Genomic DNA, 15824 nt, shown 5'->3' with positions numbered 1-15824 from the left:
GTCGGATGCTCGGGGAGTGGGTGGGCGCGTCGCCATGGCCGTGTCTCTGTCCCCTCACATTTCGATTCGTCTCCCTGCAGTTGGTTGCTCCAATGCTTCCGCCTTTGCCCCCGGTTTTTCCACGCCAGAAAGTCTCGTTGCTAGTGCCAGCCCTGCGTAATGATGCCCACTGTGCAGCTGAAGCAGGCGGGGGAGCTCTGGGGGCGGGGCACTCTCAGGATAGAGTAGACAGGGGGGCGGGGCATATGGCGATGGAACAGGCTCAGCGTCATGGTCCTGTCCACAACTAGGTTTTTTTTCTCAGGTGCTTTTCTCTCTCACCGACCAACCTTTGGCCAGGCTAAATTGGGAATTGCCCACGGCTTGGTATGCCGCCTCGTATATGTGCCATCGTCTGTTAGCCAAGCGGTGCATCAATGCCTGTCGATGAGGATGCGGATGTGGGTGTGAGATGCGTGCGGGATGCAGCTAATACATCAACACACTATTCACATCCCTATGTCTTGTATCACAGTACCTACTCTACAGTACGAGAGAACAGGTACACACAATTCGGTGTAGCCATAGGAGCCTGCCGATTTGATCGTGCAATGCAAGTTCTAGGGAGCGTTAGATGTAGGTACCCTGACCTCAGACATACTAGCCAGCTACTCCTCGGGCCCTTGTCCCATCTCCAACCCAGAATGCGCCCATTCCCCGCGCTGCTTGAACGTGGGCTTGTTTACAGGCGTTGTATAAAGCTGTCGTTACAGCCTCCTGATCCTTGGTTCGATGCTGAACTCAAGCACCTCCTCACCTTATCCCCCTCAGTGAGCTTTCTTCTCTGTAGGTTACCAACCTTCGTGCCCCAAGTCCCAACCCCTCCGCCAGAGTTAGGCGTCACTTACACGAAGAACATCTACTGACTCGACTCGACCTCACTTAGCTATACTAGCAACCTAAGCAGTGTCCAAATCCCAAGCTAGCAACTTTCCCATCATGGCGAACCTTTCGAACCTCCCCAAGCAGATGAAGGCTCTCCGGTACGGCCCCCTTGTGCCGAGCTCTTGGTTTCCCATCTTCATAAACAAAATGCTACTCACCGCGGAACTTTGTTTTGGGTGTGCTGCCCCTCTATTGGCGATAGGCTGACCCCTCATTCAGATACGAGAAGCCCGAGGATTGGTCAATCGTCCAGGTCCCTCTGCCAGAGCTCCGGGAGAACGATGTCCTGGTCAAGGTTCGCGCGTGCGGTGTTTGTGGCACTGGTGAGTCGATTCTCCGTCGTGCATTGCTTATGTCGTGCGAGTGCGGCTATCAAACAAACAGTTGTGGATCATGTGCAACTAACACGAGTGCCACAGACTTGGTACATGACAAACCCCCTTGAACGTGCGCTCGTAACGGCATCGCTGATTCTTGTCGACAGCACATCCACGAGGGAGAGTTCATTGCCAAGTTCCCCCTGATTCCCGGCCACGAGACCGTTGGCGTCGTCGCCGCTGTCGGACCCGTACGCAGAGTGTCCCTCGGCTCCTTGTCAACAATCGTGGCCCTGCTGACACCGGGTACAGAAAGTCAAGGACTTCAAGGTCGGCGACCGTGTTGCCGCCGACAACAGTGAGCTCTGCAATGAGTGCTTCTACTGCCGTCGCGGAGAGCTTCTGCTCTGCGAGCACGTATGGCTCCCGCTTTGCGACTCAAACTATCCAGAATAAGATGCTAACATCTTCATGCAGTTCGAGGCTCACGGTGTCACCATGAACGGCGGTTTCGCCGAGTACTGCGCCTACCCCGCCGGCAAGGTCTTCAAGATCAACAACCTCAACGACGTCGACGCCACCCTCCTCGAGCCCGCCTCTTGCGCCTGCCACGGTCTGGACAAGATCCGGCCCCGCCTCGGCTCCAGCGTCCTCATGTTCGGCGCCGGCCCCACCGGTCTCGTAGGTTCCCCAATGCACCTGGTGGTAGGCATCACACACACTCTGACCAGCGGACCTTTGTCTAGATGCTCGCCCAGCTGATGCGCCACAACGGTGGCTGCAACGTCACGATTGCCGCGCCTCAGGGTCTCAAGATGGACCTTGCCCGCAGCTTGGACGCCGCCGACAACTACATTGAGCTCTCCCGTTCCGACCCCGAGGTTCAGTTCTCCCAGCTCAAGAATGACAACCCGTACGGCTTCGACGTCGTCGTCGAGGCCACGGGCTCCGTCAAGATCCTCGAGGACGCCATCAACTACGTCCGTCGCGGTGGCAAACTCGTCGTTTACGGGTAAGACTGTGAACATCGTTGGGACCTTGGACATCAGCTAACTCGCCTCGTCCAGTGTCTACTCCAGCTCCGCCCGTGTCTCATGGCCCCCTTCCAAGATATTTGGTGATGAGATCACCATCCTCGGATCTTTCTCCGAGACCTACATGTTCCGTACGTATCCCTGTTTGCTCTTGGGGCCTCCCAAAATACTATTATGCCGCTGATACTGAACCTTGTGCAGCTGCCACCATTGACTACCTCGACTCCGGCAAGGTCAAGACCAAGGGCATTGTCAACAAGACCTTCAGACTCGAGCAGTTCGGCGAGGCCCTCGAGTCCATCAAGAACAAGAGCGCCATCAAGGCCGCCATCGTCTTTGACGACGCCACTGGAGTGTAAGCGCTCTCTGTGCGCACATTAGCATGACAGAAGCATCTCTCCCACACATATGCACATGAGCGAATATCTTTCCCTTCGAAAAAAAACAACAACGAAAAAACCCCATAAGAGTTGTAGTTGCCCACGTGCAGTTGTCGTTGATGCTGTTCGCAAAAACAAAAGAAAAAGGTTTAAATGGGCTTACCTCATTTCGTACTTTTCTTTCTAGGCACGCATCGAACCGGTGTCAAAGGTTGGCGGGACGGCTGTAGAAGTAGAGTGGAACGGCGGGTGTGGTTCTTGATCTGTTGTTGTTGTTGTCGGTGTTGATCGAACTGGGCAGTTTTGACGATTGGCGGTTGGGCCGGTGAGCGGTTGAGATTTACAAAAAAAAGTTGGTGCAGAGGGGACGGTGTTTGAACGGTTGATGAATGATGACGACGATTGCTAGTCCAGCCTTTGGGGGGGGGGCTTGATCCGATTCGGCGGTTGCGGAAGAGGAAACGATAAGAAAAAAGCAGGCAACAAAAAACTTGGTGTTGGTCTCTCAATCCATCCCGCCCTACTCGTTGAAGCCCGACTCAAACAAAGAATCCAAAAGGGCGATGAATCACCACGAGTCCTGATCGTTGTCTTGCCTTTCGTACTCCGGTGATCGGGGCACCAGTCTTACTCGCTTTTGATAATGACCCGGCCCAGAGCCGGTTCTCGATTTAGGAGTTGCAAGTGGAAGAAGGTTGTACATTATCCGGACTGGAGAGTTTCCTCCGGGTTATACAACGTACAAAATAGGCAAACACCTTGCTCCAGGATTGCTTTCCTGGGCAAACACCCCAAAACCCTACGCATTAAGTGAATCGTTACGCAAGTTGTCTACGCATCCACGGCGAAGCCAAACTTGCCAGCCTGCTCTGGCCTCTCCCGCTACACACGTCTCGATACAACCACATCCCTACGAGAGCCTCGCCATTTGGGTGACGTTTGAACGCATGCTCCGCCCCGCATACTCTCTCTTTCCGAGGGAGAGACTGTTGAGAGGCTAGTTGGGTGAAGCACATGTCAAAACAAATCCCAAAAAACAGTACTCACAACATTGTCCAACGCATGCCGAGATTAAGCATGCTTCCCCCCGCACAACCTGCGTCACACATAACTTAGACGGCGGAGGGTAAGCCCGTTGTGACCTTCTTTCCACCCGCCTCAATAAGCTCACAACATTTGGAGTCAGCCATTCTCGGCAGGTAGGCAGTGCCCACAGCCTCCCCTCACTCCAGGGTCAAGTTTTAGAACCCGAATGACGGCAGCTCTGGCGCCGCTGACACGCGATCTGAGAGGCGCGGGTCTCCGGCTGGCGGGTGAGAGCCGGCGCCGTAAGCACACAATGTGCACAATATTTCCCGAAACAGACATCCAAGCGAGGACCGCATTAGACAGAGAGAGGTAACATGACTACGCGTTGCTTCCAAACAGTGGTATGTGAGCGGTGCGAATGCGGATGCGGGTGCGTTGTGTGTGAGCCGGCTCCTTCTTTGGCTGCGGAGCCCCGTTGCCGTATTGGTGTTTCAACGCACAGGGAGTCACCGTTTAGGGATGATCTGGCTGTAGACGCAGGGATGTTGTCCGAAGTGTTGGGCGAGAATCTTCGTCTGATGACTCTGGAAGTCTGTAAACCTTTGGGAGGCCTTGTCAACGTTGACGGCGCGCGCCAGGGTAGCAAGCTATGCGAGAGCTATGCGAACCGTGGTGGAGCTGGGTCTCTTGTCGGAGACACGACTCTTGTTCCGAGGCAAGAGGGAAGGAAGCCTGTGGCCGGCCCAGTGGCACATGGCAGCTGAAGCTGCATGTGTTCTGACGACAACGAGGCCGCATCGCGGTGGTAATGACCGGGATATTATTAGATGGGCTGGCAGGCGTGTGTATAAAGAACGTTGTCCCTCGCTTTTCTGTCTGCAAGTCAAGCAACCAGCCTCAATCTTGCACACAGCTCTTCACTTACATCAACGCATCAACTCGGTCGACGTCATCACTTTTCTAGCGCTCCACAAATCAGCACACTAGCCAACATGGAGGCAATCACCCAAGCCATTATGAACCGGTCTAAGCTGGAGGTGGAACTCATCAAGATCTCGCAGCCCACGGCGGAGTGAGTGGCCCCAGACCGAACACCGATTGCGGGTTGTGCGTTGCTGATTTTGAAACGCACAGTTCCTTCGTCATGACTATAGTGAGCAGGGTTACAGGCACCGGGCCGATGGGCGCGACTATGGCGCCAATGACGGTCGACATGATGTTCAACGGCGGGTGCTTTGGAAAATTGGATCTTCCCGAAGTCAAGACCAAATCGGGCGGAACGGAGGTGGTTGTCCGTGACCAGCTCATCAAGATCGTCGACCGCGACGCCTTCATGGCCTTCGTCAAAGCCATCATGTGCGACAACGAGCTGGTGCTGCGTCTCGACAATGGCGATTGCACGATTAAGGCGCTCGGCTTGTCAGCCAAAGTCAAGTACGCCAAAGATGTGCCCATCGTCGGTATGGGCGGTCCCAAGATCGCACAGGTTAACTCTCAGGAGCGAGGAGGCGGATTCGTCAATACGATGAAGGTGTACAACCCCAGTCCGCTAGAGATTGATCACGGTGTAAGCATGTTCGAGCTCCGCAGCGAGAGCGGTGAAGTGTTGGCGGAGTTGAAGGGCGACCTGAAGATTGTTAAGGGCGACTTTGAGAGCACGCTTCAAGGCAGTATCAAAAAGGGCGCCAAGCCGTCGGACAAGGCCAGGATGGTGGGCGTCGGCACTCAAGATTCGAACTGGTGCAACGACACGATCAAGTTCATCGACTGCCCGTTCTCTATATCGCCTCAGTTTGCTCAGATGCTGTAGGGTATCCGATGCGGTTGAGAGATAGATGACCACACGGATACTTCATGACGAATGAAATTATGACCATCTTGCACATCCATTCAGACATTGCCTTCCTTTTGATGCATCATGATGCTTAGACCTGGCCCTGTCAGCATTGAAGAGATAAGCGAGCGCTGCATGGCCAATGAGCATCTCTCAGCATCTACGCTGTCGTAGGGTAAGAATCAGTATGCGCGTTCGACGTCCGACAGGACCTCCACATAAAAATAAAAAAACTCCACATACACGTACCTTCGTCGTCCGACAGGACCGATTACGGGAGGCAGCCCGGAGCTGTTCAGCCAAAGGTTCCCGGCATGCTTGGGGGAACCCGGCTGTCGGATAACGGTGATGGTGTAGGTGAGAAGTCTAAGGCCAGACTCGAAAGTGTATCCAAGGATGGAGTGATATGGTGAAACGGCCGAGGCATTTGTCGCAACCTGCGCGTGCGTGTTTGTCTGGAAAGCCTGTGGATGCGGTTGAATGGGAGTGTGACATTCAATGCCAAAGGGCAAGTGGCAGAAGAAGAGGAAGAGGCAGAGATCCAATGGCGGAGCTTGACAGGGACGAAACGGGGATCCGCGACAGGCTTCTTTCCGATTCCCCCGTTTGTCGAGCTTGGCGCAGATTGGACACCGACGGAACTCGGAAGGAGACGTGGATGGATGGGGGAAAGGAGCCAAGGACCGCCGGCCGCCAGTGTGCCGGCCGCGGGGAAGTGCGATCTTGGGCCTGGGCCGCTGCATTGGTAGCAGCGCGCTGAGAGTGTGTCCGTGTGAGTCTGTGAAGGTGTGCCACGGCAAGGCAATAGCAGGAGGAGGGTGTTGCCCCTGCAGGTTTCTCTTACAGCAGCCGCAGTCTGCAGATGACTGACTGGCAGAGGGCCCTGAGCTAGAGGCTACCTAAGAGGAACCCACCTGCTTTGGATGGTCAGCTCAGGACCCTGATCACCCTCGCCAGAGAGAATTGTTTGGGCCGAGTTGACAGGGGGTCCGTTATAATATCATCGAAATTGCAACATTATGTCACTCCATTGGGTACAGACGTCTCGACTCTCTGCCCCCAGACTAGCAGCACTGCTTGGGACGTTGGACGTTTCTGGAATTTTAATTACACTAGCAAGCTCGTCTATCAGTTTATGCTTGAAAAACAAAGGTAACCATCTCTATCTGCGCTGGGGAATAAACTGGACGCACAGTCTCTACACGTACTAATCTAGCTCGGTAAGTACCTAATCGGATAGTCAGCGAGTCAACTAGGGGTAAGGAGACCACGCACATTGCGCCAGGGAGACAAAAATTCATTGGATTAAATGGGGAAGACATTGAATTAAATGGGGAAGGGCGTCCGGCCGGCCGGCCAGCCAGCCAGCCACGGTGCGTCGCGAAGATCGGCTGTTTAATGTGCTAATATATTGGGCCCCGTCCTGCTATTCCTGGCCCCTGGGAACCGCCTGCCCAGCTCATCAAATACGATACTCGAGACGAAGTCTGCTGATAGAAAGAACATGGGCCGCCGGAATTTTGCCTTGTCTTGCTTCGGGCGATTGTCATCTCGTCGCCCAAGCCCAACTCGGGTCCCTAGTCAACCAATTCCGTCACAATCTCGATTGCTCTCAATCTCCGTGCCTTGCCAAACGACGGGCCTGGTGACCCGGCACGCGGCGCTCAGTTGCAACTTTGCAAAACGTGATATCCAAATCGTCGCCTTTGGGATGTCCGCCCCCCCCGTCGCTTAATGTCATGTCGCTCATCGCGTGCACGGCGCAAATTGTTGGCTTGGGCGCTAGAGGCGGTCAATTCCCCTACGTCGACCCGGCCCAACCACCGGTGCCATGCCCATCCCATAACAAAAACAACCACGACGACGTACAAGGCACAAGGTCCTTGTTCGCAGCTCAGGCAACACAACACCCTCAGCCGCTTGGCAGTCGGTGTCGGACTTGGTTGGTTCTATGGCCTCTCAGCTAGACCCGACCACTGCAGCTTGATCCCGCACCACTGGCGCACGCGAAGTTTCTTCCTCCTTGTGCATCGACACCTGCATCGTCGTGCATCGTGAGCTTGTTCTCCCTGCAGCAGTGGTGTCTTGTTGTTTGTCTCGGCCCTTGACTTGGATACATACATCCTACATTTATATACACTCGTTGGAAGACAGACACAGACGCATACACGCGCACAAAGTGCAGGCTTTTCCTCCTTCTTGGAGCCAGTAACAGCAGAAGCAGCTCCTCCTTCCCTCGTATCCATCTCTTTTACTTCAAACCCCCTCCCTCCCTGCCTTGGGCACGGCTGTCTTCCGTACGCTTTTCTCAAGAAAGCTTAATCTTGCCTTCCCGCATATCCTTTTCATATTCTTCATGCCGATTTGCTGTTTGCAGAGGAAACTGCCTCCATGCCCCTGTCGTTGTCCTCGTCGCAGACATTAGACGGCGTCGTCGCTCGCAACCATGGCTCCTTGGTCGCAGCGTCAAGCTCCACCTCTTCGCCCTCTCACTCTCCGTCAAACTTCCGCCGACTTGGTTTCCCGAGTACACAACCCCTCGCTCACTGCGCCACCTGGTCAACTGGGACGACTACCTGACTATGCAGTTTTGGATAGCCCGCACCTCCACGACGACTCGAGCTCCTCCGAATCCGATTTCCACCCAAGACGTCCGCGCCGACCCACCCACTCCCGCTCCATGAGCCACCCGTTTCCCTCCCTGTTCTCGAGCAAGAAGAAACGACCCGACGCCGCCCATGACACCGACTCCGACGACGATGCGCCCGTCATGTCGAAGCCGCTAGGAGACAGCAACACACACAAGAGGGGCGGTACCAGTGGTGGCAGCAGGGACTTCGCCACAGGCAACTGCATGACATGCGGGTCCCTTGTGCGCTGGCCGCGGGAGCTGAAGGTCTTCAAATGCACTGTCTGTGTGACCATCAACGATATCCATCCGGACCAACAAACGGCCAGAACAAACACGGGCCCAAAGTGGCTTCAACGTCCGTCCCAGGATTCGACGTCACCTCAGAAACAGTCAACGCGCCCAGCCGAACGATACGAAGCCAGACCCATCTCGCTTGAGCAGACTAAAAGGCTGATTCGACAATGCATCCACGCACATCTGGCGAGGGCGATTAGGAGGACTTCAAGCTTCGAGGACGAGAGGCGCGAGAATATCGAGACGCGTGCGTCTTCAAACCCGTTGAGCGAACAGGGTGGCCGACCGCTCACCTCAAGGACTACCGGAGTCTCGCAACACAGGCGGGAGAAAAGTCAAGGCAGTGGACCGGCTTACGTCTTTCCCGAGCAGCCGATTCTTCGTTCTAATCCGCCTCGTGCGCCACCAACAGCAAGATCCTTCTCATCTTCGTACCCCGAAAGGCCCTCCATGCGCCAGCTCACGGCAGGTGGCAATGGGCCTCGGCAGACAGACCCCGGCTGCTGGAATGCCGACGACCCCAAGAGGATATTCAGGCCGCTGGAAGACTACATCACGACCTGCTTCAGCTCATTTCATTGCGTAAACTCGTCCTTCCTATCTCGACGACCCGCCGTGGCTGTGCGCTCTGGAAGTGAATCCGCTCCCCGGCGACCCGCCGCTCCTCGACCGGAACCAAAGTATGCAGGACAACACACCGAATCCCCCATCTGTGATCTTGACCCAAAGCTTCTGTTGCTGGGTGATTTCGCTGAGAACGGCACGTGGTGGACTGGGAGTCAGGGGCAGAACGGATCACGCCACAAGCGGTCGGCCTCACACAGGATCGAGGAGGCGCCTTCGTTCATCACGCCGCGGTCGCCGCAAATGGAATGGAACGACGTTGCGGAATGGTACAGGTCCGTCATCAACGCGGCAGAGTCCTGGATGTCTATCTATGACGAGATGACTCAGGAATCAGTGGCCGACCCCCTGTCTGCCACTGAACTTCGAGCCCTGGAATCCCAGCTGCTGTTCGGCCAGGACCACACCCATAGGGCATTGCTTAAGGCTACCGAGACCTTGCTCAAGCGGCCTGGTCGCCCTATGACTGAACCGGAAGACCTGAGGTACCTTCTCATCATTCTGGAAAACCCATTGCTCCACGGCGAGCCCAATGCTTTCCAGGGAAGGCGATGTGACCAAAGACGCCCGTCGCTGAAACGCGATGAGGCTTTGAGAGAGGACAGATCGACTCTGAAAACTGGTCCAGTATCTGGACAGCACTCTGTCATCATCAAGCGAATCCTAGGTCTGATCTCCAACTCATCTAGTTCGTGCCAGAACTATTTGACCACATGGTTCGCTCGATACTCGGAATCTAGGTTCATAAGGATTAAGGATCTGGCCGCAGGGTTCTTAACTTACAGGCTCATCCGTCAAAACGAGAAGAAACACGAGGTCAAGGTGGACATCACAGCTGGGCTGATTCCTAACATGAGCGCCGGGCACTCTGCGGCTTCGCTGCATGCTGCGCTAGGGACGCAGCGTAGCTCGTCGAGGAAGCAGAGGGAGCAACCAAAAAAGATGGTGTACAATGAGGACTGGCAGATTCGGGCGGCCGCGCGAGTCCTATCTCTAGTGTTTGCGGCAAACAACATGACTCACATTCGACGCCCAGATCATACGTTGAGGAACATGAGCAGCAGCACCCACAGAGGCGGCATCCAGGCGCATGGTCAAATCATTCCGACGAGCGATTTTTACAACACCATGATCGACTACACCGATCTCGTGGCCGAATTTGAAGCCTGGGAGTCGAAACGGGGAAAGTTTTCATTCTGCCAGTATCCGTTTCTGCTGAGCATGTGGGCCAAGTCCCAGATCTTGGAGCATGACGCTCGTAGGCAACAGATGACCAAAGCACGGGACGCCTTCTTTGATAGCATCATGACGCGAAGGAATGTTACGCAATTCTTGGTGCTCGATGTTCGACGAGAGTGTCTGGTTGATGACAGCCTGAAGGCCGTCAGCGAGGTTATTGGGAGCGGGAGCGAGGACATCAAAAAGGGTCTGCGCATCGTTTTCAAGGGCGAGGAGGGCCTTGACGCAGGAGGTCTCAAGAAAGAATGGTTTCTTCTCCTTGTCCGTGAGGTGTTCAACCCGGAGCATGGTACGTTTCAGCCTCGATCAATTCTGGATGCCTCTAACAAAGCAGCAGGTATGTTTATCTACGATGAAGACTCCCAGTTCTGCTACTTCAACCCAAACTCCTTTGAAACGTCCGACCAGTACTTCCTTGTCGGCGTTGTACTTGGCTTGGCCATTTACAATTCTACCATCTTGGATGTGGCGCTGCCGCCCTTTGCTTTCCGGAAGCTTCTTGCATCGGCCCCTAGCGCGTCGGCCGGGTCGTCTGCGCACCCTCGCCCAACCATGAACTACACCCTGGAGGACCTCGCAGAATACCGTCCGCGCCTGGCTGCCGGTCTTAGGCAGCTCCTGGAGTACGACGGCGACGTTGAGGAGACCTTCCAGCTCGACTTTGTTGTTGATGTCGAGAAGTACGGGGTTGTAATGCAAGTCCCGCTCTGCCCGGGAGGGGAGGCGAAACCAGTCACCAACGCAAACAGAGGAGAGTACGTCAGCCTGTACGTCAGATATCTTCTTGAGACGGCGGTCACGCGGCAATTTGAGCCTTTCAAACGTGGCTTCTACACGGTGTGTGGCGGCAACGCTCTGTCGTTGTTCCGCCCCGAAGAGATCGAGTTGCTCGTCCGAGGCTCCGATACGGCACTTGACGTGGATGCCCTCAGGGGGGTGGCCGAATACGATAACTGGGGGACGAGAAACCCCGATGGCGTAGAACCGGTCGTTGGATGGTTCTGGGATACCTTCAAGGAGGCCTCGGCAGATGACCAGCGAAAGCTCCTCTCCTTCATCACCGGCACTGACAGAGTGCCGGCTATGGGCGCTGCCCTCCTCTCCATCAAGATCACATGCTTGGGTGAGGATGAGAACAGATACCCTATTGCTCGAACCTGCTTCAATATGCTGGCATTGCGGCGTTACGAGTCGAGGGAAAGACTGGAACATATGTTGTGGACCGCCGTATACGAAAGCGAAGGCTTTGGGTTGAAGTAAGAGTATCATGTGCCAATGAATTACAGGAAGCATCAGTATTGGAGTTACAAAGAGACAATGGCCCCGCCGGCCTACCTAGGAGTATTAACATGCGTATATGGTGGCCTCAGAACGTCGGGTTTTCTTGGGTGAGCAATGGTTTATTTTCTGGATGTACATGGGTGTCGAGTCCGTGGTTACTTTATAATGAACAAAACTTCGTTTGTCGCTATGAGTCTTCTTTAGAAACCGGCTTCCGTGCTGGCACAGAGTCACAGCTGCGCTTCTACAACTTGGACCCCCCTTTTGTATGTTTTTGACAGAATCAGCCAAGAATCTCCATGGGTATACCAGTTCATGCAGAGATTCTTTTTGGTACATTTTGTACAGGATATTCATACACATTTTTTGATTTCCGCGCACGCCACAACTCGTACACATATCCGCATGGCGCTATCACGAGCTACCTGCCTCGGCACGTGCCCTGGCCAACATAGCCTTCTCCTTCTTCTCTTCCTCGCGGATCTTGCGGTTGCGCTGGCGGTCCACCTCGCCCTTGGCCTTGAGTTCCTCGACGGCCTTCATTTCGTTCTCGTCCTCGGGCCCGGGCAGGATGGCCTCGGCCTTTGTCTCGGCCAAGAAGTGGTTGAGGATATCCTCCGAGTGCTTGTTCTTCATGTCGATCTTGACCACGCGCTCGACGCCCTCAAGCGGTTGCGGTGCCTTGCTGTTGTCGATGGCGGAGGAGGAGGGTTGCGGGAGCGTCGACGGGTCGACGGGGGCATCAGTAGTGGAGAAGTAGACGGACATGATGGCGGTGCCCTCGACGTTGGTTTTACGGTTCACGACCATCGGGATGGCGGGGTTATAGTACTTTAGGCGGGGGAGCATTTCGCGCCAGAACTTTCTGCAGGTTTGGGGGTGGCTATTGTCAGTTGCCTCTGTCTTTCTGTACATTGCGCTCGCGGGCGGCAGGCCGGGGTTAAGGGGAAGAGGTATGGACGGACTTGGGGCCAACATGACCGGCTTCTGCGCGATTGGCGAATTCCATATGTATCCTCGTGACATTGGAAGGCAGTGTTGCGGCACCGGGACCGAAGCGGATTTTAAGGATCTGGTAGGTTTCTCTCGCGTCAATTGAAGCTGTTCCCAGGAGCTACATCTGGGGGTGTTCTCGAGTGATCGTGTGTACCTTCTAATGGTAAGTGTTAGCTGTTGCACCTCACAAGAGATACTTGAACTGATCCCAGGGCGGGGTGACTTACAGCTCTTAAAGCATGCCATCTTTGTCCTACGCGAACCATCTTGATGAATATTTCCAGAAATATCACAATCCGGAGGGTATCACTGCCAGGCCTTCAAAGTATACCTCCGAATTGCTATCAGTCGCGTGGTCGAGATTCTGAAAATTGCCCGCGACCCTTGCTTTTTCGGGGGTCGGGCGTTGGTTTGTCCGTTGTCTAATAGGCCGGGGTAGTATGAGCTAGCTTGCTTATCTTATCGGTTTGTTTCCGAAGCTCGATCGACTATCTAAAAATTTTGGAAAGCTCTCCCCTTGAGGAAAAAAAAAAAGAGTTGCAGGGGATTCCATTAATTCCTGCGACTTGCACAGGTTTCTGTGCCATTCTTCCTCTTTTGCCACGATGCATCGCGCGCTATCATCGAGATGGCTCAGGAGCGCCCTGAGTATTGGCGACAGAGCCACTCTAGCGGAGGTGCCAATTTACCTTTGCCCGTCCCTCGGCGCCGCATCCGGGAGACACTCGTTTGCGCCGGCCGCCGAGGCTCGTCGGGGTCTTCCTTACGGACAGCGACGCTGCGTTCACGTCGAGGCCAACACAGCTAGTGAAGCACAACAATCGCCGCCACCCGCGACCGAACCGACGCAGCAACTCTCGACCAAGAAGCTCCCGCTACAATGCAGCGGCTGCGGCGCGCTAACCCAGACGACGGACGCCGGGCAGGCCGGTTACTACGACTTAAGTAGGAGAGCAGTGAAGGAGTTTCTTGCGCCCGCAAATGGCAAAGATGCAGAGAAAGAGCTTAAAGAGGAGGATAAGGTTGTCGAAGAGGCTCTGCAGAACCTGAGCGAAGAGCAGCTGGCGCAGTTGGGTTTGGACCCAAGGACTTTGCGCTACGGGGAGGAGCTGGAGACAGACCGGTCTGGTATGTGGTGGCACCCAATGTTGTCTGTTACAACCACTGACTTGTTATAGTGTCACGCCCTGCGACCAAGAGAGCGCCGCTCTGCGACCGATGCCACAAGCTGGTCCATCATCACTCTGGAAAGCCGATCTACCATCCCACCGTGGACTCTCTACGAGAGACAATTGAGGAGTCGCCATTCAAGACCAACCATATTTACCACATCATCGACGCCGCCGACTTCCCCATGTCGTTTATGCCGAGGTTGCACCAGATCCTCGACGCCAACCTGAAGCACCGCAATCGCAGGAACAGGGCCGGGCGATACTTCAAGGACCGCAAGTTCGACCTGAGCTTCATCATCACCCGCTCGGACCTGCTGGCGCCGAAGAAGGAGCAGGTCGACGCGCTTATGCCGTACTTAAGAGAGGTGCTGCGTAAGTCGCTGGGAAAGTTTGGTCGGCTCGTTACGCTGGGCAACGTCAAGTGCGTCAGCGCCCAGAGGGGCTGGTGGACGAGATCCCTCAAGGAGCAGATCTATGAGCGTGGAGGCGCCGGATGGATGGTTGGCAAAGTGAATGTTGGCAAGAGCCAGCTGTTCGATTCCGTGTTCCCCAAGGGTACGACGGCCAACTTCCCTTCTAAGCACAATGTCGAAGTCTCTATGTTCGCAAGGGAGGAGGATACCGATGGCACTACGTACTCGGCCGGGGATGTGTTCGAGAGCGAGGCGGACCGTCTGGACTTGGACGCGCTGCTGCCGCCCGCCCGAAACGAAACCAACTTCCCGGAAATGCCGACCGTGTCTTCCCTCCCCGGCACTACGGCATCCCCTATCCGCATTCCCTTTGGAAACGGAAAGGGAGAGTTGATCGATCTGCCCGGGGTCGCTCGATCGGATCTCGAAAACTACGTCAAGCCGGAGCACCGACAGGACCTTGTCATGCACCACCGGATCAAGCCCGAGCAGCGCTCCCTCAAGCCCGGACAGTCCCTCTTGTTGGGTGGTCTGATTCGCATCACCCCGACCACGCCGGACCTCGTCTTCCTCGCGTACAACTTCACGCCCATCCCCGAACATGCAACGGCCACCGAGAAGGCCATTGAGTTCCAGGAGCAGGCGAGAGAGTCCCACCGTGTGCAGAACCTGGCCGTGCCCGGAATCGCCGACAAGATCAAGCTCGCTGGGACCTTCCAGCTCCGGTACGACGTGACCAAAGAACGCGCCGGACCCCTCACACGCAAACATGTTGGGGGTATGAAGGTTGAGAATCTCCCCTGGCGCGTTCTGGCCATTGATCTCCTCATCGAAGGCTGCGGCTGGGTTGAGATCGTCGCGCAGGTGCGGACCAAGACCCTCTTTGCCGGTTGTGCGCCATTCACGGGCCGGGAAACCGCGCCAGAGCCTGAACCTGAGCCTGAGCCGGTTGACCCCTTTGCCAAGCTGGAGAAGGCGGCGGAGAGCCAAAGCTTGGCCAAGGTTGAGGAGAAAAAGCCAGCCGCAAAACCCGACGAGCCGCACTGGCCCGTAATCGAGGTCTGGTCTCCCGAGGGCAGGTTCATCGGCTCTCGTATGCCTATGAATGCATGGTTGATCAACAAGTCTCCGAAGAAAAGTATCAAGACCCGCCCTCGCAAGAGCATGAAGGGTGCGAAGAAGGCCGCCAAAAGCGCCAAGAGAGCCGCCGAGGCTGCTGCGTAGGTAGGTGCCTGTACCGACTTCATACACAGACTGCTGTATACCATCTGTAACAAAAACACTTGTACAATCACCATGTAAAAAAAAAATGTAACTATCATGTATCAAGAATAGCGAACGAGGACCGGGGACGTCACCAGCCCAAATGCGTCATTCATTCGGAAGACAGCTATGACATCAGCTTCCTTCTACATCACTTTTTACGCCCAACATGCGCAGCGCGTTCATTACCTCTTCTGCATGCAAACCGAGTGATGAAATGTGATTTTTAATTGGGTTTGGCCGTTGACGTACCGGCCCGGACCGTTGTCAGTAAACAAAGATGCGCCGAATCCGGAACGTCTTACGGCGCCGACGTTCCTTCAGATGGCTGGGTCTTCTCCGACCGCTGACCGGGCTGTTGTGGGTCCTGCAGAATGACGTGGGGTGGCCTG

General features: G+C 55.3%; 7 protein-coding genes across 7 annotated transcripts; 4 read left to right on the top strand and 3 right to left on the bottom strand.

Annotated features, from left to right (window-relative positions):
* Window positions 1–770: 770 nt before the first annotated feature.
* On the top strand, window positions 771–3148 carry CDEST_06713 (Putative alcohol dehydrogenase, zinc-type, GroES-like superfamily, NAD(P)-binding domain superfamily). Its single transcript, XM_062922872.1, has 10 exons — window positions 771–825; window positions 926–1022; window positions 1144–1247; window positions 1344–1348; window positions 1409–1492; window positions 1554–1658; window positions 1719–1922; window positions 1988–2253; window positions 2309–2406; window positions 2477–3148. The coding sequence occupies exons 2-10, from the start codon at window positions 979–981 to the stop codon at window positions 2632–2634; spliced, it is 1068 nt and encodes a 355-aa protein (XP_062778923.1). The 5' UTR covers window positions 771–825; window positions 926–978; the 3' UTR covers window positions 2635–3148.
* A 1042-nt stretch (window positions 3149–4190) lies between these two features.
* Window positions 4191–4439, bottom strand: CDEST_06712 (uncharacterized protein; the record flags this gene model as incomplete). The annotated part of the gene is made up of 2 exons (XM_062922871.1): window positions 4191–4331; window positions 4353–4439. The coding sequence occupies 2 exons, from the start codon at window positions 4437–4439 to the stop codon at window positions 4191–4193; spliced, it is 228 nt and encodes a 75-aa protein (XP_062778922.1).
* A 168-nt stretch (window positions 4440–4607) lies between these two features.
* On the top strand, window positions 4608–5495 carry CDEST_06711 (uncharacterized protein). Its single transcript, XM_062922870.1, has 2 exons — window positions 4608–4756; window positions 4819–5495. The coding sequence occupies exons 1-2, from the start codon at window positions 4677–4679 to the stop codon at window positions 5492–5494; spliced, it is 756 nt and encodes a 251-aa protein (XP_062778921.1). The 5' UTR covers window positions 4608–4676; the 3' UTR covers window position 5495.
* Window position 5496: 1 nt separating this feature from the next.
* CDEST_06710 (uncharacterized protein) lies at window positions 5497–6261 on the bottom strand (the record flags this gene model as incomplete). The annotated part of the gene is made up of 2 exons (XM_062922869.1): window positions 5497–5683; window positions 5768–6261. 2 exons carry the CDS (start codon window positions 6259–6261, stop codon window positions 5575–5577), a joined length of 603 nt encoding a protein of 200 aa, XP_062778920.1. The 3' UTR covers window positions 5497–5574.
* A 1122-nt stretch (window positions 6262–7383) lies between these two features.
* CDEST_06709 (Putative ubiquitin-protein ligase E3A/B/C) lies at window positions 7384–11835 on the top strand. Its single transcript, XM_062922868.1, has 2 exons — window positions 7384–10596; window positions 10645–11835. Exons 1-2 carry the CDS (start codon window positions 7965–7967, stop codon window positions 11565–11567), a joined length of 3555 nt encoding a protein of 1184 aa, XP_062778919.1. The 5' UTR covers window positions 7384–7964; the 3' UTR covers window positions 11568–11835.
* A 1-nt stretch (window position 11836) lies between these two features.
* Window positions 11837–12971, bottom strand: CDEST_06708 (Putative ribosomal protein/NADH dehydrogenase). Its single transcript, XM_062922867.1, has 3 exons — window positions 12812–12971; window positions 12554–12702; window positions 11837–12453 (listed from the first exon to the last, which is right to left on the bottom strand). The coding sequence occupies exons 1-3, from the start codon at window positions 12848–12850 to the stop codon at window positions 12003–12005; spliced, it is 639 nt and encodes a 212-aa protein (XP_062778918.1). The 5' UTR covers window positions 12851–12971; the 3' UTR covers window positions 11837–12002.
* A 148-nt stretch (window positions 12972–13119) lies between these two features.
* On the top strand, window positions 13120–15566 carry CDEST_06707 (Putative P-loop containing nucleoside triphosphate hydrolase). The gene is made up of 2 exons (XM_062922866.1): window positions 13120–13712; window positions 13763–15566. Exons 1-2 carry the CDS (start codon window positions 13190–13192, stop codon window positions 15391–15393), a joined length of 2154 nt encoding a protein of 717 aa, XP_062778917.1. The 5' UTR covers window positions 13120–13189; the 3' UTR covers window positions 15394–15566.
* The last annotated feature ends 258 nt before the right edge of the window (window positions 15567–15824 follow it).

This window comes from Colletotrichum destructivum, chromosome 4, assembly GCF_034447905.1.
Source record: "Colletotrichum destructivum chromosome 4, complete sequence".
In the NCBI taxonomy this organism is placed as follows: domain Eukaryota; kingdom Fungi; phylum Ascomycota; class Sordariomycetes; order Glomerellales; family Glomerellaceae; genus Colletotrichum; species Colletotrichum destructivum.
The sequence above is the reverse complement of the archived record's forward strand: the minus strand, read 5'-3'. Positions and strand labels throughout refer to the sequence as shown.

Coding starts and splice junctions, on each gene's coding strand:
- CDEST_06713 (XM_062922872.1), top strand. CDS start 979: ATGGCGAACCTTTCGAACCTCCCCAAGCAGATGAAGGCTCTCCG. Junction 1,659..1,718: donor AGCTTCTGCTCTGCGAGCAC/GTATGGCTCCCG, acceptor ATCTTCATGCAG/TTCGAGGCTCACGGTGTCAC. Junction 2,254..2,308: donor GGCAAACTCGTCGTTTACGG/GTAAGACTGTGA, acceptor CGCCTCGTCCAG/TGTCTACTCCAGCTCCGCCC.
- CDEST_06711 (XM_062922870.1), top strand. CDS start 4,677: ATGGAGGCAATCACCCAAGCCATTATGAACCGGTCTAAGCTGGAGGTG. Junction 4,757..4,818: donor ATCTCGCAGCCCACGGCGGA/GTGAGTGGCCCC, acceptor TGAAACGCACAG/TTCCTTCGTCATGACTATAG.
- CDEST_06709 (XM_062922868.1), top strand. CDS start 7,965: ATGGCTCCTTGGTCGCAGCGTCAAGCTCCACCTCTTCGCCCTCTCACT. Junction 10,597..10,644: donor GGTGTTCAACCCGGAGCATG/GTACGTTTCAGC, acceptor ACAAAGCAGCAG/GTATGTTTATCTACGATGAA.
- CDEST_06708 (XM_062922867.1), bottom strand. CDS start 12,850: ATGGTTCGCGTAGGACAAAGATGGCATGCTTTAAGAGCT. Junction 12,703..12,811: donor GATGGCATGCTTTAAGAGCT/GTAAGTCACCCC, acceptor CCCCAGATGTAG/CTCCTGGGAACAGCTTCAAT. Junction 12,454..12,553: donor GCCGGTCATGTTGGCCCCAA/GTCCGTCCATAC, acceptor CCAAACCTGCAG/AAAGTTCTGGCGCGAAATGC.
- CDEST_06707 (XM_062922866.1), top strand. CDS start 13,190: ATGCATCGCGCGCTATCATCGAGATGGCTCAGGAGCGCCCTGAGTATT. Junction 13,713..13,762: donor GCTGGAGACAGACCGGTCTG/GTATGTGGTGGC, acceptor GACTTGTTATAG/TGTCACGCCCTGCGACCAAG.